The 22,742-nt window shown below is 48.1% G+C and overlaps 1 protein-coding gene across 4 annotated transcripts in view; it reads left to right on the top strand.

Annotated features, from left to right (window-relative positions):
- Positions 1-22,742, top strand: part of RUNX3 (RUNX family transcription factor 3) — a 117,304-nt gene that overhangs the window by 88,626 nt on the left and 5,936 nt on the right. For 2 of the 4 annotated variants that reach the window (XM_027830195.3, XM_043532221.1), the window contains one exon: positions 5,750-5,914. The exons of the other annotated variants lie outside the window; for them this stretch is intronic. In XM_027830195.3, the coding sequence (XP_027685996.2) occupies positions 5,750-5,914 (165 nt within the window). The remainder of the gene's footprint in view (positions 1-5,749; positions 5,915-22,742) is intronic. 4 annotated transcript variants of the gene reach the window in all.

Below are 22,742 nucleotides of genomic sequence, written 5' to 3'. Positions count from 1 at the left end.
CTGCAGATGTGTGGACGGCGTATGTGTGCTCCTTCCAACAGCAGACGCTATGGTCACGGCTGAGTTCCAATTTCCGTTCTTTCCCTCCCGCATCTCTTTCGGTTGCTCATACCTCTCTCAGCCCCAGCCCTCGTAGCGTGGCATCTCCCACGCTTCGTCTCAGCCCGCAGGTAAAAATCAGCAGTGCCATTTTTAATTGATGGGAGCACGCAAATAAACTCCCTTTCGCCATCTGTCCTGATTGAGACGGTGGAGATCACATAACTCAGGCCCGACGGAGGCTAGTCATTTCAAATCCAGCTTGTGTGTACACAGGACACACTGTGGACCTGATTATACAGCCGGTGCTCAGCTCGAGGTGAAGTTCACACCCTGCAGAGGCCCAGCGCAACATCTGTGACCCACTGAAGGGCCTATATCAAGGTGTTAAGTGGGACATAAGCCTTGCAGTGGCTCTCTGCACAGGAATGAATTTCATCCATCGGTGACCACTTACCACGTGTAATAATGCCATTGAAATCAACAGAATGTCTCATAGAACAAGGAACTAACCGGGGGGGAGTAAGAGAGGCAGAATCTGGTCCTTACTTTGCCATTTTCATGTCTAACCATTAGAATTTGCTGTTGGTATTTTAACAATGCCTTTGTTTAAGGGCATCTCAGATGAGAACACCTCTGATGGGGTTTCCTTCAGCTCAGTCTCCATTTAAGGATGGGTGAATTAAGAACTTATCCACTGATGATGCCCCAGTTAAAGCCACTTCAGCTGAGGACAAACTAGTTAAGGGGGCATTGCAAGTTAGCAGGATTTTTTTTCTTACCTCCCCCTTCTTCTTAGCGGAAACCAGGCAAACGAAATGCAAAAGTCACGCGTGCCCCTCCCTTTCCTGAAAAAGCCAAACACCTTTAAAAGTTTACACTGACCAACTTCAGCGGTGACAAGTCTTGGCTTAGAAAAACTACCTCCCCTGACCACCATCGCTGTGCCAGGGCCAATGCTGATGGGGAGGTCGCACTAAATGACTGTGACATCTGAATTCCAAAGTCACTGAGAGAAAAGAAAAGTTCCCTGCCCTTCACAGTGATAGCTGCACCTACTGTTCGACTGGGGTGTGGGCCAAAACCCCTGAGCTGAGCACTCAAGCTTGGGGATGCATAGCTGTATTTTGCAAATGGCTCCTATCTTCCTAATGGGCCAGACCAAACACTGCAGAGCTGAACTCTGGAAGCGTTCAAAACCCGGATGGAGATTTTGGACCTGGGGGTCTATTTCTACCTTTGGTCTAACACAGAGTCAAGTCCTAGCTAGGCTCTGCAGTCGCGCAGACACGTTCAAAACGATGGTGATTTGGCTCCTTAGCAATCTAGGGAAATGAGATGCTTGTGTAGAACCATGGGGAGACCCCCCACAGGCACATGAAAAGTTCCAATCAGGGAGTTTCTGAAGCCTTGTCAGTTTCCAAAGTTCTAACAGAAAGAGAAGGGCCTATTTTGCCTTTGAAATGTTTTAATGCAGAAAGCATGTCTTTAAAGCATAGCTTTAAGGGCTACAGTTTCATTGGATTGTGTACAGTATTTCACTGTCGCCATTCCAAGGAAACACCCAGAACTTCCAACGTGCTTTTTATTATTGATCAGAGTGTCAGATTCACATCGATTCTTTCATATGGAAAATATTCAATGGAGTTGTTTTTGTTTGATGTAGTGATACCGATCTTGGTACATCAGTGATATAAGGTGACCTGTCATGGTTAATATCATGCTGGATGTCAAAGTTACCTGACTGGGAAACTGTATCTGTCTTTAAAAACTTCTTCCTTGTTGACAAGACGCAGATCAAGTCAGTAGCTGTCTGTGTTTTGTTACATCAGGACTTAACATTTCCATAAAGACATGAGTCACCATTTACTTGTATTTGTTTCAGAATGTGACTGCTAAGCTGGAGGAGAGACCGCTGGGTGACATCTGAGAGCAAAATACTATAACCTTGCGGGCAAAAATACACCCCAGCAGTGCAGTGATGGGTTCCGTATGCAAAAGACTCAACACCTCTTGGGATTGGGTTCTTGGGACTTGAGCCAAGACTCTTTGAAGTCAATGGAAAGACTCTCACTGACTTCAATGGGCTTCAGACGAAGCCCAGAGTTTGCAGAGCTTGGAAACTATCTTCCTTTTCTTTAGGGTGCAGCAGTCATGTTAATTTGTCCGTGTGGGTTTCCTCTGTGTGTTGAGTGTGGTTTGATGGCGAAGGGCTTTAATACAATGAGCCGCTGCAGAAATCAAAAGCTGGGGACGTTCTCATGAAAGAAGCACATTAATAGTGACTCCGCTCTTGCATGACATAGTCTGACGTTCCCAGCTCTAGAGAAAAGCGACAGGAAGTCTCAGCAGCACAGGGTGTGCAAAAATCTGCTTGTTATTTGTGGAGGCTGGGTTTTTTTTTAACTCATGTGCTTCTTTCTTCAATTTGTTTTGCACAGTTGGGCCCTGCCTATAGGAATGGCGCTAAGCCACCTTTGAAACCCTAGCTAGAGGGTCAACAGGCCAAACAACAGTATAACAGAGTTGGCTTCCATTCTGCTAAGTCACCGTGCTTTACCATTGTCAGTTTCATAGGGTAGATGGCCCCTTGGCTTCAATTTTTCAGAAGTGACTACTGATTTTAGGCACCTCCATCTGGGGGGGCTCAGCTCAAGACACCTTAAAGAGGCCAGATTTGCAGAGTGCAGGTGCTCAGCACTGTCTGGAAACCAGTCCTTTTTAAGATGTTCAAGTGAGGAACCCAGAATCACTAGCCACTTCTAAAATACCAAAACAGGAGACTTCACTGCGTGCGCCACTCCCCCTGGCAAGAGGACGAGAGACCAAACGTGACAGATGTCAGTCTTGTTGCTTAATGCACAATTGGAAGCTGATGCCCACAGTATTTTGGTGGTGAGCATAGTATAAGGACCTGTACAGACTAGAATAGAGCTTTTCTCACTTCCACATAGCTTGGAATCCATTTTTAACCATTTTTGCTTTCTGGTTCCCATTACTAGCCTGGTGTTGCTATGTTTGGGTCTGCAACACATCAGGAGAATGAGGGGACAGAGAAAGAGAAGTGGGAAAGAGACATTGATTTAAAAAATGGAAATATTTTTATTCCTCTTGTTGTTATTTTGTTCCTATCCCTGATATGGATAAAACACCCAGATGCCCCTTTTATGACAAATCTAAGGAGGGACCTTCTGCCTTTCGATAGATTGGTGCCGTTCCCACTGATTTCAGAGGAAGTATCAGCAAATTTATTCATTGGCTGAATTTGGAGCTTTAAACTAGTCGACAGTGTCCCTTGGAACGCAAGGTTTGAGTTCAATAACTATGATGAGCAATAAGAGAGGTAGGACTATAAATTTACAATGAGCTTTACAAAGTGAGGCTCCGATCTCGCACTCAGACGCCAACAGGATCCTTCCCTCACCTACATGCTTGTGGAGATCCATGCACAGGGCGACTGCAGAATGCAGGCGTGAGTGAGATGAGACGAACCAATGCAAGATAGTGAGACAGTGGTCAGAAGATCTGTAAAGCGGAAGTGTGGGAACTACTTTCATTCTACTTGGCTGTAAATTGTAACTTGAGATACTATAACCGTATGTGTGGGGGGAGGGAGGAGCAAATATGGAGCAGTTAATGTGGGGCTTTAAGAGATGAGTGTGTCCCTTTTTAAAAGCCAGCTGAAGTTGCATTTCAGTCCCTGTACATTATGTTATTTGGTTGCATCAGATAACGTGCAGCTGTGATCTGCAGTGAGTCAAAAATCCTCCGCTACTAACTCCTCGTGTTGCCTTCCCCTTTGTTGCCCCTCCTTTGAAACTGGGATAACGTGTTACCCATCTTTGCTTTGAGGTCCTTGGATGACAGGTGCTGCAGATGTGCAAAGTGTTGGTCCATCAGGCGGACTTGTATACTTCAGCCCGAGAGCGTGTGGAGCGTGCAGATGTAAATCTGAAACAACTCTGCTGGTTTCCCTGGAGTCACTCCAGGTGTGCGCTGGTGTAACTGAGATTGGAATCTTGCCCAGAGAGAGAGAGGACGTTTCATGTTGACTGAGACAGTCAAATGTGAAAATGGTGTGGCAAGTGCATTCCATGCTCCCTTTGCTTCAGGCTGACTGGCATCAATTGAATGATTATCCCCCTGCACTAGCAGCTTCTGTCTGAGGATCTCAAAGTACTTTACAAGTATTCCTTGCTTGGTGCAGTACCTCAGTGAAGCAGCTGAACATTCTTCCCATTTTACAGATGAGAAAACTGAGGCCGAGAGCGGCACAGTGGATGTCCAAGATCGTGCACACAGTGACTGTGTCAAAGCCAGTTCTCCAGACTCCCACTGCTGTGGCTTAGCCATCCCATCTTTCCTTCCTAGTTCTCTGTGAACAGTTTGACTCCTGGGGACTGCAGTGAAATACTCTGTCATTTGTGCAATGAGTGAGGACAATGAAGATATTTTTAATTCAGCTTGTCCTTTACTTATTTCCCAGGCGTGTAGTGGCTGTGCCAAGAAATGGCATTTACAATCATTTGCATCTGTTTCCATTTCTTTTCCCAAATGAATTAAGAGCCGTTGTAGGGCCTGGTGACTAGGGCAACATGGAGGGCATCAGGACTCAGGAGACCTGGCTTCCTGTTCTCACCCTGGCAGTCGGGGAGCTGGGTTTTGCAACCAGGAAGGTGGGGGTGGGGGCTGGTTAAGACACGAGGGGAAATGGGTAGCAGGATCCTGGAGGGTTAGGAGCAGAGGGGGTGAAGGTAGGGCTTGGGGGCTGTAGCGGGGTGGTCACCCGCTGCTGCCCTGAAGGACTTGAAATCAGCCCTGGGAGAGGGCTGAGGCTGCAAGAGGGCTGCTGCTAGGGAAAGCAGCAAGCCTCGGCTGATTGGGGAAACAGCCACAGCTGAGGCCACTCCCCAATCAGGGCCCAGCTGGTCTTTATAAGAGGACATAGTCTTTCTCTAGATGTTGAGAGGGAGGGGCCACCTGGCTCAGGCTCAGGCTCAGGCTCAGGCTCAGGCTCAGGCTCAGGCTCAGGCTGTGGGCCGGGCCCGGGCCCGGGCCCTCCTGCAGCATGGTCCATGCCGAGGCCTCTGCGCGTGTGTTAATGCATGCGGGGTGCACACTGTCTGCATTCTGCTGACACCTGTTAGCAGTTTGTTAACATGCCTTGATCTGGTCCCGTTTCAAAAAGGACTAGATCAAAGCACACTAAGGACCTGTGAATGAGGGTCTCAGTGCCCACGGATAGTTATTCTGCACCGCGCCAGGCTAGTACGGGACAGCTCATGCTCCAACTTGCCTCGGATCTGCTGCCCTAGGCAACTGCCTAACTTGCCTATGCCTAGAGCGGCCTCTGTGTATAATATGCTGGAAAAGGCACCACACATACCACTAAAGGGGGCAGTCACCCCTTCCCCAGTCCCCATTAGCTCCGCCACTGACTGCTGGATGACCTTGGGCAAGTCACTTCCTCTCCTCTGCCCGTGCCTCAGTTTCCCCTCTCACTCTTGCTGTTTAGATTGTAAACTCTTTGGGACAGGGACTGTCTCATACTATGTGTCCGTACAGTGCCTAGCACAACAGGACCTGATCTCAGTTGGGGGCCTCTACGTGCTACCGCAATACAAGTAATACGACCAAACTGTAAACTGTTGTACCAGTCTCTAGCCAAAGGGTAATTGATTAAATCTCGGATTTTCTCACAATGTTTCAGGGCACAGACAAAAGCTAGAAGACCAAGCCAAGCCCTTCACAGACCGCTATAGCGAACTGGAACGTCTGCGCCAGTCTATGAGAGTTACCCAAACAACTCCCAACCCCCGAGGATCCCTGACCGCCCCAGGCCACTTTGGGTCACAGACTCAGACTCCAATACAAGGTAACCGGGTTGGGTTCATTAGCACTCACCTGCCTTGACACTTGAGTCCCTTAGGCTGACTTGGATAATGTGTCCCAGATTCTGCCAGGAATCTTCCTTGTGCAGTTCATGAGAGGTGGAATTTCTCTTGCTCTTCCCAACCTTGAGTGAGCCAGAGGATGTATTAACCCTGCCCTCCATGTGGGAGGGGCCTAAGGTCCCCATGTGGGAGGGGTTAAACTGCTGTTGGGGAGATGGCAGGATTGAGAGTTCAGAAAGGAGCCAGCAGGGGTCAAAAGAGGTTGAAACAGGAGGAGATCTCTCTCTCACTGCACCAGCCAAGTCAGAGGGGGCGCCTTCAGATGGGGCGGGGTCTGCACTCCCTCTAGCTCCCCTTTGAATTCTCTCATGATGGGAGGTCACATTAAATGAGAGAGGGCCCCTGTGCTGGGAGCTGAATCCTAGCACTCCATGGGTTTTATTCAGTGTGTTTATTAACAGTTGCGGGAAGAATGCATTTGCCTACTTAGGCACCATATCTGTGCGGGAGATCTAGGCATGTACTTTAAACTGAGTTACTTTTTTAACATGAATGCACCTGTGTGTTTAGGCTGTTAAGCATGGATCAGAAAGGGTATATTATACACCACAGGATAATCAGAACGGTGTCTTGTCTGCTTGCATTGTGCTTATCCCAAGTCTGCAGACTGACTAACCCAACAAAAACAGCTCCCCACCCAATACACACACACATACACAGAGTTTTCTGCAACCATCATTAATGAGAACACAGACAGACCTCAAGGTCTTGCACATGAATTTGCATCCAAGGTGTTTGCAAGTGAAAATGCACAAATCACTACTTATGCCTATAGATAATTAACCTGGAGATGTCAGTGTGTTCATCCAAGCATGCACAGGGTTTGGATTTCATTGCTAGATTGGGCTAAGCATTTGAAAATAGACTGTCCTGCATTGCAGCGACCCGTCTCCTGAGACTTGCTTGCTTAATGTTCTAGGTTTTTTTATCCCACCTCTTACTTCTGTGATTTATAATCATATCATTTTCTCCCAGTGGAAATTAAATATAAAGTAATAAAAGGGTTGAATGAGAAACAAAATTAAATTTTTAGCTATAATTTTGTTACTTTTTTTTCAAAATTCAAATTTTTGATGAAAAAATTGAAATTTCACATTTTCTTTTAGTGGGGTAAATTTTTAAAAAGTCCCTAAATCCCGTTTTCAAAAGTGACTTAAGTTTTTAGTCCCAGACTCTAAAAATTAGTTAGGTGCCAAACTCCCTTAGAAACCAATGGGAGTTAGGAGCCTACATATCTTTCAGGATCAGGGCTTTAGGAACCTACGTCGTTGACAGTCAATGAGACTTAGGCGGCTAAGTCACTTAAGCATCTTTGAAAATTATACCCCAGCTCCAAAGCAGGTAAATAACTACAACTAAAATTCAGTGAAAATTTTATTTAGATTCTTTTAATTGAAATTATCATTTTTTTTGACGAGCTCTCCTGGGAAATTTAATTAAGATTAGTATCGCCTATTAAAGGGATGCTGCCAACTCGTTTTACAGCCATTGTTTAAGTTTTGTTTAGAGGAGGGAAATTTTAGAGACCTCATAGACATCGTGCTCTTTCATGATTTAAAAAGATTCACTTTATGCATATATATGTATTTTAAAAACTGACATGTTCCCCTGCTGAAAACCTACATAACGGTTTTGGGCAAGTGCCTGAGAATCAGGTAGTGATAGTGTCTCGAAATCAAAGTGAAACTGGCCAGGATAATTTCACTGAAATGCAAAAGGCCAAGCAACAACAGAAATGGTGAAAAGCAAATTAGGTGTGTAACATTCTTTCCTTTTTGATAATCTAAGGTATCAGGAACTTTAAAAAAATACAGGGGGGCAAATTCTGTGCCCAGTTACATGGAGTTACTGCAGTAAAGTTAACAGAGCTACTCTGGATTTGCCCCAGTGTAAGCAGGAGCTAAATCTGTTTTATAACGTTTTATCTTGAGAGTGTCCTTTCGACTTAACACAAACTATAACCAATAATAATTATAAAACCCCTCACAGACACACATGTGATTCACAACGATCGTAATTTTTGCCCAGGCCATTAGAACTCAACCCTGCCAAGAATAATACAAGAGTTAACAGGCCTGTAATTTTTCTCATGTCTTGGCACGTTCTTAGGTAACACGTATAAGAAGACGATTCGCTCTGAAGTGTAAAGAGATGACACAGGTTGGGAGGGCCAAGGGGGAGATGCTGGAAGCTATCTATGGTATTTAGACAGTTCCCATTGTCGTAGCAGCTCAGAATCTTCAAACTAGCCTCACAACACTGCTGTGTGGTAGGGCAGTGCCATTATTCCCATCGGCTAGATGGGAAACAGGGGCACAGAGAGACTAAATGAGTTGCCCACGGTCATACAGAGAATCAGTGGCAGAGCCAGCATTTGACACCCTCCCCCCCCCCCAGGTCTTCCCAGTCCTAGGCAAGCACCCTGACCACTGGGAAATCCTTCTTCTCTGGGTTACAGTTTGGCTACCCATGTGTGTCGCTGCAGATTGTCAATAGGGATTGAGTGAATCTTCTTTCTGGAACATAAATTGTTAATGGGCGCCTATGGGCTATGGCCCTATTCTGGGCAATGTGGGGCAAGTTTTGTGACCGTCACCAGCAAAAGAAAATGGGAAGCAATATGGACTAGAAGAGCAGCATTCGACTGTAACCTGAGTGGGCCTACACACAATCCCCTCGGGTGGGCAGTGCCTGTTTGGAGTTGCATAGGGGACTTTTGAGCTGTGACTCTCACTTGCTCTAGTCACTGGAGGATCAGTGTTCTGGGCCTGCCTATGTACGTGCCAACCCTTTTCCTCATTCTCCAGGCCTTGCTCAAACCGAGACAGAGCCAGCTCCAGCTTTGGCCATGTGGAAAAACCCTCCCACCTGCCTCCACGCTGCCTGCCACCGCCGAGGCTTCTGCTCTGGTCTGTAAATTGCACAGAAAACGGACATACTGATCCAGACCGTACTTTCCAGCTGAGGTTGATGGAGTGACTCTGGCGTTAACGCTGGGGTAATTTAGAGCAGAATCTGACCCTCTGCACAAGCCTTTCACTGAGGCAGCCCCTGGCGTTTATAAATAGCCTCCCTCTTCCTCCACCCCCCACACCCTTCCCGTAAAACAATCATCCTGAGGTTAAATCTAAAAATGAAAAACCTCCCAGGAAGAGAAAAACCTGATCATTTCTGGTGGGCCGGTGAGGAAGCACATACGGAAAGTTTACCCATGCCCAAGTTCAGAGCGCCTGATTGTCTTCTCACTTCCGCCGGTTTCACACCGTTAAATGCCATTCATTTCAGTGGGGTCAGTCCTGGTGTACACCAGCATTAGTGAGAAGAGAATCAGGCCCTTCATATATCTGCATGCAACTGCAGTTTACTCCTGTTACCATCCCTCGTCAGGCCACAGTCTGCTTTCACTTGGCACCAGTGTAAATGCTACTGGAGACAAAGGGGTTGCTCTAGATTTACACCAGAGTAACTAAGGTCAGCATCTGGCTCTGCAGTGTGTTAAATAAGCGAGGCAAGATCATCAGCTCTGATACATAAATCAGCATAGCTCCATTGACTTCAGCAGAGCTGAGTTAATTCTAGTGAACCTCTGTAGAAGATCTGGCCCGATAGTTCTCGAGCAAGCCCTGTGAAATCTGAGGTTTTAAAAACCTGGCTCTCCCATGCACTGTGAAATGCCAAGCTATCATTAGAACGGTTTGAAAATTTTCCCTTATTATGGGGCATGCACAGACACAGCTCCGTGCTGCTAAATTTCCCATCTTTGTTTCTTTTTTCTTTTCTATTTGTCTTAGGTCCTTACCTTGCGGGTTTTGTCTCTTAACTAGAATAGTTGATCAGCCTCCAAAAATTAAACGCTATGTTAAACGAACATATGTCAGACTCCCGGAGGCTGTTCTGAGGTCACGTTGTTCAGTGAAGGCAGTCTGAATGGTAGCAAATAGCTGTGGTACTAGGAAAAAATGTAATTGTCCTAATAGTTGACTAGTTTTCCCCAGGATTCTTTCTTTCTCTCTGTCCAAAATGTGGGCCTGGTTCTGCTCTACTGAAGTCAGTGGGAACATTACCAATGATTCAATAGGAGTGGGGCAGGGCCTGAGATACTATGCAACCCAGCATTCTAGAGTACTAAGGGCTTGTCTACATGGAGAGTTATTCTGGGGCAGCTATGCCTGGTTAACTGTGTGTGTGGATGCTCTGAGTCCGGAATCTGAGTGCCTTCATCCCTGGGTTAAAATAATTCAGAATGAGGCACTCTTATTCCTGAGCAAGAGCATCCACACATGGAGTTAATCAGGAATAGTTAATCTGCTTTAAATTCATACTTTACTTTATTCTGGATTAATGTTCATGTGTGGACAAGCCTGAAGTAACACAAAACAGACTCAAAGCCAGTGGATCCAGATGTGAGGATTACGTTGTCATGGGGGATTCTTCCTGTGATATTAGTATGCTATGCCAGCCCACCGGCTGTGGATGTGTCACCATGGTCAGGAAAAAGGACATCTCAGCACTTGTGCAATCCCTGGCTGCAGGAACAGGTCTTGGGGGCCATCGGCATCTTGGGGAACCAGATCAGTGCAGAATCAGCCCGGGGACTGGGGCACAAATGTCCGCCCACCTCCACCTCCCCATGCCTTTAGGGCAGCTGAGAACAGGGCATCTTGTTTTTAGAGCAAACCACCCCAAAATGGTGGCTTTTAAAAATAACGATGTGTGTGTGAGCGATGGATTTCAAAAACCCAACTGATGTCTCTTCCAGCAATGGCGTAGCACAGGTGGATGGGACGGCATGCCTTTAGACCGGCAGAATTTGGTTTTCTCGTGTGGAATTTTCCTACCTTTTTAGAATTGAGACAAGATGCGTCCTTACTGCAAACTGCCAATCTGACCCAAACACATACCAAACCTCAAGCGCCCTTCTCCTCGCGCCAAAGACGGTGACAAAGCAAAGTGTGACATGATTTATACACGCACTTGCAACATGTTTCCTCTGGCTGCTGTCGGGGCCCCTGGGCTGTAGGGGCTTCATGAATGACTCACTGCCACATAACTGACATGGGTCTCGTTAGTATCAGTTGTTGCGGGGGTGGGGCGGGGGGAAAGGGAGGGAGGCTCCTTTGAAAACAAGAAACGTTGTCACCTTCCTGTTGGGTGTTTCAAAATTGTTTCCCTGGGTTGGCTGGCCAGTTGCTGGAGTGAACCCAAATGCGGAAGAACCTGATCCGGGTCTCATCCCATTGTTGCTAATGAGAATCTTTCCGTTGACTAGGGTGGGTGTGGGCTCCGGCCGTATGCCAGTGGTATTCCACAGAATGATGGGGCGTGATTTTTACAGGCACCAAGCAGCCCCCACCCCCCCCCCAGCTCCAGCTGATGTCAATGGAAGCTGCTCAGCACCCGTGAGAATCGGGTCCATGTCACCTAGCACTTGATGTTTAAGAAGGCCAGTAAACCCATCAATCCTTATAAGCAGCCCTGTGAGCTCATTACTATTAATGGCTTGTACTGGGTGGGAATTCAGGGTAGATAATTAGAGTGGTCCCTTCCAAGCTTATTAATAGCCTTATTTTATAGCTGGGGAAACTGAGGCATAGAGCAATGTAGCGATTTGCCCAAGGTCACCCAGTAAGTCAGTGCTGGAGCCAGGACTAGAACCCAGGTCTCCTGAGTCCCAGGGCTGTGCGTAATCCATAAGGCCATTCTTCCCCAAGACCAGGCTACTGCAGGTAACCCAGTGGGATTCGCTTGGTGATGACTTGTAAGCCAAGAAGGTAGCCTGGTTAGAAATGAATCCTGGGCAAGGCCCTGTGTCCAATTGCAGCCCACGTTACATAGCAGGGACGCCTGGATTAAGCATCACAACCCCCTGCAACCCCATTCATCCAGTACAATCCCAGCGGGGTCCCCTGTTATTTTTCTATGTTGCTATTCAATTCATTTAACGTGCCCTCCCCATCTCACCCACATTTTCAGGGTGCTGCAGAGTTTGGCATTGACAAGGCACGACGGCCTCGTAGAAGCTACTAGGAAGAAGGAGGATGTTTTGCCCACCACTGCAGGGGGGCTTCGGGTTTTCAATCCCCAGGGGAGTCCATTTTGGTGTCCTGGAGACTGTGGGACAAGGGAGGCTTTTGGGACATGGGGGACGTGGCTGCATTTCTTCTTCCTTCCCTGGTTTGGGTTGGGAATGGAAGCGACTTTAAATATGGTGCAGGGGAGTTTGCATTCCTCATGCCCCAGCCCAGAAACTCTCAGGAGCTGCTCCCCCAACACAGGCATCCAACAATAGTTCAGTAGCTTGCCAGTTCTCCTAAAATGGCCAGCAGCAAAATAATTAACAAGGGTGACTTTTAAACAAGCCAAATTAGGGTTCAGAGTCAAGACCCCTGGGAGGATCCTGGGGGTAGCTCACAGAGTTATTGTTTCAAACTGCCCGCAGACTCAGGCAGACAGCGGTAGCGGCCAAAGGCTCTAGTTGAGATCGGGGACCCAGATGTGCGAGGTGCTGTTCAAACACATAACAGGAGACAGCCCTCAGCCTGAAGCGTTCACAGTATAGTGTAAAGACAAGGTTCCGTCAGGGAGTGCGAATATCACGCCTGCAGCAGGGCGTGCGGTGATACCAGTCAGAGGGACATGTGGTAATAGAGACTACCTGTGTGCACAAATAGGATGCTTTTTAAGGATCCAAAATAAAAATGAAATATAAGTCACCTTTCTTGCAAATCCCCTGGAAAGGACCAGGGAGACGCGGGTCTCTGCTACATTAGAAAAATTGCACGGGTTTAATTAAATTGATCTCGTTAGAACCAGTGCAGCACCTTGTGTCAATGCACTTCAACTAGTTTAGCCCCAGCTTAAATTGGTCTGGCTTATTTGGGCAATTTGCAAACCTAACTTTGCTGCCTAGCATCCATTGACTTCAAAGGAAAGAGGGCGAAGCCAATGCTGAAAGTCCCGCTCGTGGTGCAGCTGCATTAGGGGTTCACACCAGGTTGATTTTAGATCGATTTAGTTAAACCCAGGACAATTTGTCAAGTACAGATTAGGCCACAGAAGAATGCTTTACCATATTCACTTAAAGAAAATCTTCCTTCCCCCTCTTTTTATGTTTGTAAAGTACTGTATTACTTTTGATAGGTCTTGTGGAATAGCCTGCTAGTACCCCAGTGTTTCAGGCATGGTCTACATTTCAAAATTCGGTTGACCTAGCTAAATTGCTCAGGGCTATGAAAAATGTTGCATTCTGAATGGTGTGATGAGGTCAGCCTAACCCTCTCCCCGCCCCAAGTGTAGAGGGGCTAGGTCAACTGGCGAATTCTTCCATTGACCTAACTCCCGCCTCTCAGAAAGATGGATTAACTACAGTGATGGAAAACCTCCTTCTGGCAAGGTAGCAAGTGTCTACATTACAGCCCTGCATCATCACAGCTGCCGAGCCATCGCTGGACCATTGCAATGACTGTAGTGTAGACCTGGCCTCAGAAACGCAATGTGGCTATTCTAAGGTTAAATTCTAAATTATAGACCTAGCCAATACTTTTCATTTCTGCTCCCTCGTCCTCCAGGAGCCCATCCAGATTGACTTATAGTCGCTTTAAAATAGCTGTTTCTTGGGCAGCTACTAAATTGTTTCCAAAGGAAGTTAGGCAAGCATTAGTGGGAAGAAAATAAAATGTGGGCTATAATTTTCGCCTCAAAGGAAGGAACATACCAAGATGGGTTTCCTGCCTTCTTTCTATCTCTGAGTATTCCTCTGTCTTTAAATTGCTCTTCTGAGCCAGTGAATTAGATTTGCACATTGGACAATACTCCCTGAAATGAATCGAGTTTAAAATGTTTAAAGATGGAATATAACCTAGTAAAGAAATGTAGCATCACGATGAGACACAATAATAGCACTTAAGCACTTTATTTCATAAAGAGTATGCAAAGTAATCACTGATGTGCAGCCACCGCTGGATTAGGGCATGGCAGCTGTTTACCAGCAACAATTTATGAAGTGAAACAAAACACCCTCTTCGCTTGCACCTGCAATTTGGCATCGATACTAGGGTTAACAGCTCTTCTCTTGCGGGTGGGTCGTGGGATCTTTAGTGGTCAGGATCTTGGTTTTCCTTCAGTCCACACTGACTTAGCTCTTGATGCTTCACTGACACCATCTAGCCCAGACCCCCCCGGAAGAAGATTGCACAGTCGGTAGGTCTCTGCCTCGTTGCACAGGTCTGTGCTACTGTGTTCTGATGCAGGTTTGGGGGCCATAGAGCAAACTAAGTGCTGTGTACTGAATCACCCTGGCGTTCCTTAAGGGGTCTCCCCTCTCCAAGCTTTGACCTGACACACAGCTCGTGAGGTAGTCGGGCTGCAGGCTGTCAGTCTCACCGAATACCAGCCAGTCAGGGCTTTTGCTGCTCTTTGCAATGCAGGTGCATAGTGAAATGTGGGCTAGAATGCTGCTAGCCTAGGCCCAGATTCACAAAGATACCTGGGTATCTCACTCCCATGGGAGATCCAGGGGAGTGAGGCACCTAAATAGCTTTGGGACTGTGAGCTCCAGTGCCAGCAAAGCTGAGGTGTGTCAATTTAAGGACCTGGGAACAAAGAAGCTGGTTTGGGTGGATTTTGGTGAGTAGATCGGAGGGCTCTGTGTGTGTTCATATAGCACTAAATTTCAAGACATTTACAAAAACAGAAGGTTTCAAGTCATAAATGTTCTTTACACGCTCGAGCCAGTGCCCCTGAGATGCTCAGATAAGCTGTATGGTATTTCAGACACAGCAGAGGAAGTAATCACATGTAGTTCATGAGTTAGTTATATCAGATACAGAACAACCGCTTTGCTGGTTGCAACGGACGCTGTTCACACCTTGGCTTTTCAATGCCCCAAAATAAACTCTGTTCTGTTTTCTTTCCAGAAACATTCACCATTTTTTTTTTCTCACCTTCTTTGTTGACTCTGACTTGAAAGTAAAGGCACTCTCTCACAGATGTGAGAGGTGACAAGTAGCCATGAGAAAGGGCGTTTAAGGGAGGGTTTGGACTCCTCTCTAGAAAGCAGGAGGATTTGATATTCCAGAGAACAAACTGTCTCTCTCTGTGGACCAGCTACTGCCCGTACTCCCAGGTGGACCAGCCATTAGAAGTACAAAAGAGCAGGGAGAGAAGAATGTTGGAAGACAATTTAGAACAAAATACAAAGACAAGGAGAACAAAAACTAGAAGGGACGGGGGGGAAAAGAATCAGAGGCACAGAGAGATGTAGAGATGCAGTTTTCTCCCCCACCGCTCGCTGTCTTTGACACACACACATTATATACAGAAGTGTAAAATATCATTTGTGTTTACATTGTCATCAATCATCATGCCATATGGCAGGAAAGTAGTTTTTTTTCCCCCCCTGGGCTGGATTTTTCATGTCAATTTTGCAAGGCATGTACATACACACATCACACAGCTATAGTCAAGCTGAAAAAAATCTTTTTAAAACAGTATCAAGTTTTCCATTTACTCTCTCGCTCTATATATGTATCAGCTGTGTTGTGTATGTGTGAAAACAGAACGTGTATGTGTGTGCCTGGAAACACACACACACACACACACACACACACAGTGCTTTGCTGCTGACTTACTTGGGGAAGACATGTTACCTGTCTGTGCCTCAGTTTCTCCATCTATAAAATGAGGCTCATGACACTTTATGGCGGGCAAAATTTTCAAAAGCACCACAGGGTGGGATTCCCAACAGTGTTGTGGCACTTAACGCCCACTGTTTCAGTGGGAGTTAGGCACTTAAAGACCCTTGTGACTGCCACTCTCCATGCCTAATTCACGCTTGGAAATGGGACTTGGGTGTCGAAATCACTTCCTGGCGAAGCTGACAGTTTTACCCGGTCACGGTGTGGAGCACTTTTGATGACGGGCCGGGCAAAGCATCGCTGCTTTCCCACTGGCTCTTCGCCTTCACGGGAAGACGTGTTCGCTAGTGTTCAGCCTACACTTTCCTCTGCCCCCTTTCCTCCTCTGTCCGCCGATATTATTTATACCCCAGGGACTTCCCATGGCCCCCAAATAAATCCGTCCTCCTTGTAACCTAAGCCAGTCACCTATTCATCAGTGGATCCCCTGTTCCCGTCCCCCCCCCCCCCGCTCCTCCCCCCGGCCCATGTGCCCTGAACTATGGGTACACTTCAGTCCGAGGGGTGACTGGAGCACGTGGAGACGTCCCCGAGCTCGCTAGCGCCAAGAACGATGGCAGGGAAGCCGTGTGGGTGTGTACTCGAGTGGCTAGCTGGGGCTGCTGCGACCCGAGCTGCTGTGGCTTCACCGCACCGCAATTCACAATTGTTAGCGGCTCTTGCCACTTCCACGCCAGCGCAGGTATTGCGAGGCTTGCTGCAGGCCCCCGTGGAGGCGGGACCCCCCCCCCCCCCCCCGTTCCCCAGAGCGTCCCTGCTCGGCAGGGGATCAGGTCCAGTGGGAACGGTGCAGGCCCCGAAAGGCAGCGAGGCTGGGCTTTGGGTTGCCCAGCCCTCCTGGGACAGCTAGCAGCTCTTCGGCGAGGAGGCAGAACCTTCTTCCCCGCGTTAGAGATGCGCCTCCCTCCTGCTGCGGGACACAAAGCGTCCCCATGTGGGCGCCTCGTGAGCCGGCAGCTCCCGCTGCTGACCCACGCGGGCTTTGCTGCCGTTAATAAGCAGGCATTTGGTACAGCGCTTGTCCTTTAGCTCCTCAATGCCAGAAAAGGCCTATATGGGCTCCCAAGCTGGTGGGACACTGAAGCCACTCTGTCACTTGGGCTCAGCTGCTTTAGCTGGAAAAGAGCTACATGGCTTTGAAAGCTGGTTTGTCTGAAGCGTGGCAAAAGCAGGGGGGAAGGGGGGGCTTTAAGACGTGCATATTGCACTGGCACAAAATAGGGTGTCTTGCTGGCCTGCTCCTCCACACCATCCCGATGCCAGAACAAGCCCAACTACGAGACAGTGACATTAGCAGTCAGGGCTTTGACCTCTCCATGGCTTTTATTTAATACACATTCCACGCTTCCCCAATCTCCCATCCAAAACACTGACATTTCCGCTGGGCGACTGGGTCAGATTTTGGAGTAGTTGGGCACTCGAGTCAATCTTACAATGGTTAAATTCTTACATCTAAATGGGCTTATTCAGTTAGTGCAGCAGCTGGTGTGATTTCGAGAAGAAAATAAACATTTCCTTCAAATATTTTGATTGGCAACTGGACAGCTGAAATACTCAAGCTCAAATTGCCAGGGTCTAAAAAGCGAAGGGGCTGGACAGCTATAAACCAAGTCAAGCCATCGTAAATTTGCAGATGCAACGCGTTGCAGATGCGTGTGTTGGATGCAGTGGATTGTGTGTGTGTGTGTGTGTGTGTGAGAGAGAGAGAGAGAGTTTAAAAAGCAGCTCTGATTTCAAACGGAGTGAAGGGCTGGTGAGGAGAGTGTAGATACAAGGTACTAACTCCGACTTTCCTGGTATGCGCTGAGTTGGTTGTGCAAATGGTATGTTCACTCTCGATTGCCCCTTGATCACTTGTTTAATGTGACAGAAGGTTCTTTTGCTGTTGCAATAGGTGGTTATGGAACACATTAATACAGCTGTTCTATTTGGAACGTGTCAAGTCTGTTATGATTCAGAACGTCAGGGGTGACTCTTCTGAGAGCACCAGGAGCAGACTAGGAACTCAGGCAAGATGAACATGCTTCCCAATTTCATTAGAGGACAATGATGCCCAGCAAATACGTAGGGAAGATTTTAGCTTGGTGTTGAATTCCAGTTCATCGTTTGCGAACTAATTGTGCTTATTACTTGTGTAAAACGTCAGGCTCTGTTGTTCGGTTTGTTCTTGTGGGATAGAGTTGGCTGAATGCTGCAGAAACACAGGTTCACCATTATACATATGACAGCGGGGCCTAGAGCCCGCAACTGAGAGCAGGGTCCCATTGTGCTAGGCACTGTACGTACACATACTTAGAGAGAGTCCCCGCCACACAGAGCTCACAGTGTAAACAGACGAGCCTGACCCTGGATGGGGGAAATAATATATTATTAGTATCTCCATTTTATGGGGGACACTGAGGCAGAGGGAGACTAAGTAACGTGTTCACAGTGACACAGAGAGGCTGCAGCAGAGTTGGGAAGTGAATCCAGAGCTGCTGGACGGTGTCTTTGCCACAAGACCATCTTTTGTCTCCACTTGCAACCTGTGTGTCGTTGTCTAAAAGTGTCCGGCATGGGCTCTGTGTGCACCACTGCCCTCTAGTGGACAGAATGTCAGCTCTCGTCCAGGGGTTGATCACTTTGCAGTGGTATTGCCATCTGATGGGCGCCGCTTGGAAAAGAGGCCTGACATAAAAGCGACTAGTGCTTCACAAAGAGACGGTCACCCAGCGTGGGAGAGCTGCAGGTTTTGTAGCCGAGGGTCCTTTGATCAAGTCCAAGTGGGGCCAGAGTCTAGTGTCCCATGTGAAAGTAGGAACACTCTCCCCGCAGTGGCCCAAACATGCACCCCAACATCGCATTGGTTGGCGGCTGAGTGCCCCTTGGCACAGTCCACAGAGCGGCCTGTGCAAAGCAGGTCTGGTGCCAAACGCTGCAGCGTGGGAAGAGCATCTAGGCACAGGCCTGACTCAGTCTCAGGGTGGGCTCTGGGTGCTAGCCACGGGGCTGTCTAGCCGCATGACGCATGTCGGGCTTACGGGATGACTCTTACTTTGGCTAACACACCACAGGTTGGATAGGAGCCTGCCGGAACGAAAGGCAGGGGCGGCTACGTCTGGCGCACCAGAGACAAGGTTCCCTAGGCAGGGGCCGGAACATAGCGGCTCATATTATCTGTGGGGTGGCACAGTGGGGGGACCTGTAGCACGCAGTCGCTGGTGTGTTACACCTGCATTGTTTTAGCTTCACTAGACCAGCCCCACTTCTGTCCAGCCCATGTCCCATTATGTCGCTAGGGGCTGTCGCTCATTCAGCAGCTGCAGTTTTGACAGCCTGGGGCAGGGTTTGGCTAGCACGGTGGGGCAGTGGCTTGCAGGCGATATAGACACATGTCCCTTACTCAGTTACCCCTTAGTGTGGCTCTCGGTGAGGGACAAAAAGCTTCAATCGGTAAGGCCTGGCGGGTAATGCCTTTCCCCTCCGAAAACCTGAGCTTAAAGCCCAGGGTTTGTGTTAACTCCTTGTTGGAATGAGTGCTATCCCAGCCGTAAAGGCCTGATGATACCTAGTCGTACACGTGGCTGTGCAAAGCGGGGCCTTGCCCGGTCCGGGAGTGCAGGCAACGGGCACCCAAGCAGTCGGGGATAGTCCGTGGGAGTGCTAATCCGCAGCACACCCATTCTGATCCCTGGGAGGTTGTTATACAACCCAAGAGTGGCTATAAACAGAGCTAACACTGGTATTCAGCACACTAGGAAACTTTTTCCCATCCCTACAGCCCATCAACCTCCCCCATCTGCCCTGTTTGGGCAGGATCTGCCCTAAGGATATTTCCCACTTTCCAGTTGGCTGGCGGTGTAAAGTGTCTACAGCTCCAGGATGGCGCCATTTCTCCCCCTTTGTATTAGAAAGGTGGGTGGGATGGGGGAGGAGTGGGGAATCAGAACACAAAGAATGCCATTATACAGGGAGGCGGTGTGTTGTTCCGTGGCCACTGTTTGGATTTTCCTGGCAGGACAACGCCCCCAGAGATGAAGGATGAGAATTAAAAAAACAAACAATCAGGGCTAGTTTTACGGCTGCTCTGTAAAAGCTGAAACCTTCTTCCGGATAAGACGTTAAACCCAGGTCCTCACCACTGTTTGCAAGCATGACGTTAGCACAGGTCTCCTGGCTAAATTCCAGCGTGAGGAGTTAGGTCCAGCCCCTCCTGTTCCTTCCATAGTTTCAGATGGCTAAGATATTCGTCGTCACTTCCTGCCTTAAACCGCTCTGCACTGTGGCACGCCAGCACTGCGGTGGCTGTATTTCGGTGGTCAGAGGTGTATAGATGTAGACAGCTGGCTAAGAGGCGTAGGTGTGTTGCAGCGAGCCTGCAAAGTGTGCACTGTCGTTTAAGTTGAGTCAAGATGAGACTTGATCCATTGCGTCTGGCTCATTATCTCTGTGTCACTGGCTTGTTCTGAGGTGTAAGAGCTGACACCTGGAAAGCTAGCAGTGTTTGCATGCCGTAGAAGGAGTTTCCATAGACCTATCTATGGGGGAGGGATAGCTCAGTGGTTTGAGCATTGACCTGCTTCAACCCAGGGATGTGAGTTCAAGCCTTGAGGGTTTGGGCCATTTAGGGTTCTGGCCCAAAATTGGGGATTGGTCCTGCTTTGAGCAGGGGGTTAGACTAGATGACCACCTGAGGTCCCATCCAACCCTCATATTCTACCCATGTCCTTTTCCATAGAGCTCCCTGCACAGGGCCTTTAATTAACACTTTGATACTGTTGCATCTAAATAGTAGCAAGTATGGATTCCCAAGTGGTGCAAGTACAGACCAATAAGAAGTTGGCTTAAAAATAACCCCCTTTTGAGTGTATTATAGAGGCAAAGGGAAACGTGCTCTGAGAACTTATCTTTTATTTCAATTTGCTTTTTATGGAATGTTATTTATGGGTATATGAAATATAATGAAGGAAAGTAACTCCCTCTTGGCTCAGCTGGTGGTACGTAGCTTGGTGGGTCTGCTCACCATTTAAAGTGAGATGGTCATCATCTGTATTGGACGATCAGGTGAAGTTGAATTCCCAGGGATGGCCTAACCCTGGAAGAAATGTAGCAAATTTGGAGGCTGCTTCCCTGAGAAGAGTCCAAAGATGACAAATGAAATTGCATGTGCAGGAAGCGATGGGGAGGGGGGCCCCACGGGCTGTGGTGCAATAGGTGGTGCTCTTCCCCTTATCACGGAACGGCTCTGTTCCTTTTACTCAGCCGTACCATCTTCTTGTGTTGGGAACTTATCAGGTGTCAAAAGCTACGCAGGTCTAGACAGTCCAATGCTCGAATGGGAGATCTCTTTTGTGGATTCATGGCTTCCTGGGAGGATATTGTGCTGCCAGAGGTCCTGCCTTTAGGATGAGATGTAAAGTGAAGGTCCTTCGGTCATTTGCAATGGTTAACAATCGCACAGTGCCTTTCCCAGTAGCATAAGGGTGTTAGCCAGGAGATACTGGACAAATTCCAACATGAATAATTCCCTTCTCCTGCCCTAAGATTCCCCCCCCTGCATTCACGGTAGGACAGGGCCCTCTTCTTCACTTCCCGTCCCAAACTGCTGAGTAACATTGCTGGGCTGTATTTTGGTGGTGGATGGATGGATTTTGTTCTGCTTTACAATATATACATATAATTTGTAAAGCATTTTGGGTTGAAAAAGCACTATCAAGGTTGGGCTTTATTTATTACCCTCACATTTAAGAAAAAGGCAGTGTACCAACACGGCACCTCACATCCACCCCTGGGTAGCCTAATCTATCTTCTCCCCTTTAAAATAAGTCTCCGCTCCTACCCGCTTGCAAGGATCTCATTGTTATAATTTTGCTTCTGATACAAAGCCACAGGCCAGCTCTGGTTGTGGGCTGTAGCTTTAGACCAGCTACTTAGACCAGTGCAAATCAGGAGTTAAGCTATAAAAGTTAGTCGAATCACACTCGTGTAAGGCAGATCAGAAACACAGCTTCTAACTGTATTATTGCCCTCCTCCTAATCCATTAACATGTCATTCTTTGGCGATCAGGACGCTCATATCATAGGGATACAGTGCAACCTACAAAGCGCCCTCTGTGTAGACGTGTATGGAGAAGGATCCCATCACTTGTATTTTGTCATGACAGAAAAAAGCTACAGTAAAAAAACGACAGTGTTCTGGTCCAGGGATTGAGAAAGAGCAGCCAGGGTTGACCCTATGGGCCAGATTCAGAGCTGGTGTAAGGGGGTGCCACTCCATTGAAAGCAGTGGTGCTAGCCAGCCTGTGGCTCGGGCTGGGACTCTAAGGACATGTTGCATGGAGACCATGGGTCTGAGAAGAGCTGCTTTCCACTGTAGTCTCCCGCGAAGGTGGTGTTTGGAATGGGGCTGAGGGAAGCCCCTTTCTTGTACCTCCTTTGGCCAGCTCCATTCTCCTGCTGCTGCTTGGTTAGAACAGGAATAGTTCAAGGGCCCAGAAGTGGAGATGCTGGGAAGACGTCTTGCCCACTCTCTGACCCACCCGCAGGGGCTGTGAGGTTGTAACTGGCCCAGCAGCAGCTTTCACCGTTGTGGCAAGAACCATGAGGCTAACTCTTGCCCTCCCCACGCAATGAACTGCAGGCGGGTCAACCCAGGGTGGGCAACACTCGGCCATTGAGCGCGTGGGCTTTGCAGTGACTCATACCACCTCGGCTCATCTTTGCTTTGTAGCAGGTCCCCCAAGCCCACGGACGTGCTGGAATCCAGGGGGAGAGGCCACAGATGTTAAGGCAGCCGCCGAAGTCTGGCACAGTCATGAGAAGGACCAGTGCTCCCCTGGGAACCATGCCATCTTGGACTCCCTTTCCTAGCTTGGTCTGCCTGGAAAATCCTTTGGGTTTGCAGTGGTGGATAATTTCCTTGACCTCCCCCCAAACAGATGGGGGCTGCCCCAATGTCTGAGGGAATTAGAGGGGACGCCACTTTATATCGGCCTCCCTGCCTCTCCATCGGACTTTCAGCCAGAAGGACCAAGTTTTCCACTCTTTTTATATCCCCTCAGAGGCAAAAAGCAGC

The sequence above is a fragment of the Chelonia mydas genome, chromosome 19 (assembly GCF_015237465.2).
Source record: "Chelonia mydas isolate rCheMyd1 chromosome 19, rCheMyd1.pri.v2, whole genome shotgun sequence".
Classification (NCBI taxonomy): Eukaryota; Metazoa; Chordata; order Testudines; family Cheloniidae; genus Chelonia; species Chelonia mydas.
The sequence above is the reverse complement of the archived record's forward strand: the minus strand, read 5'-3'. Positions and strand labels throughout refer to the sequence as shown.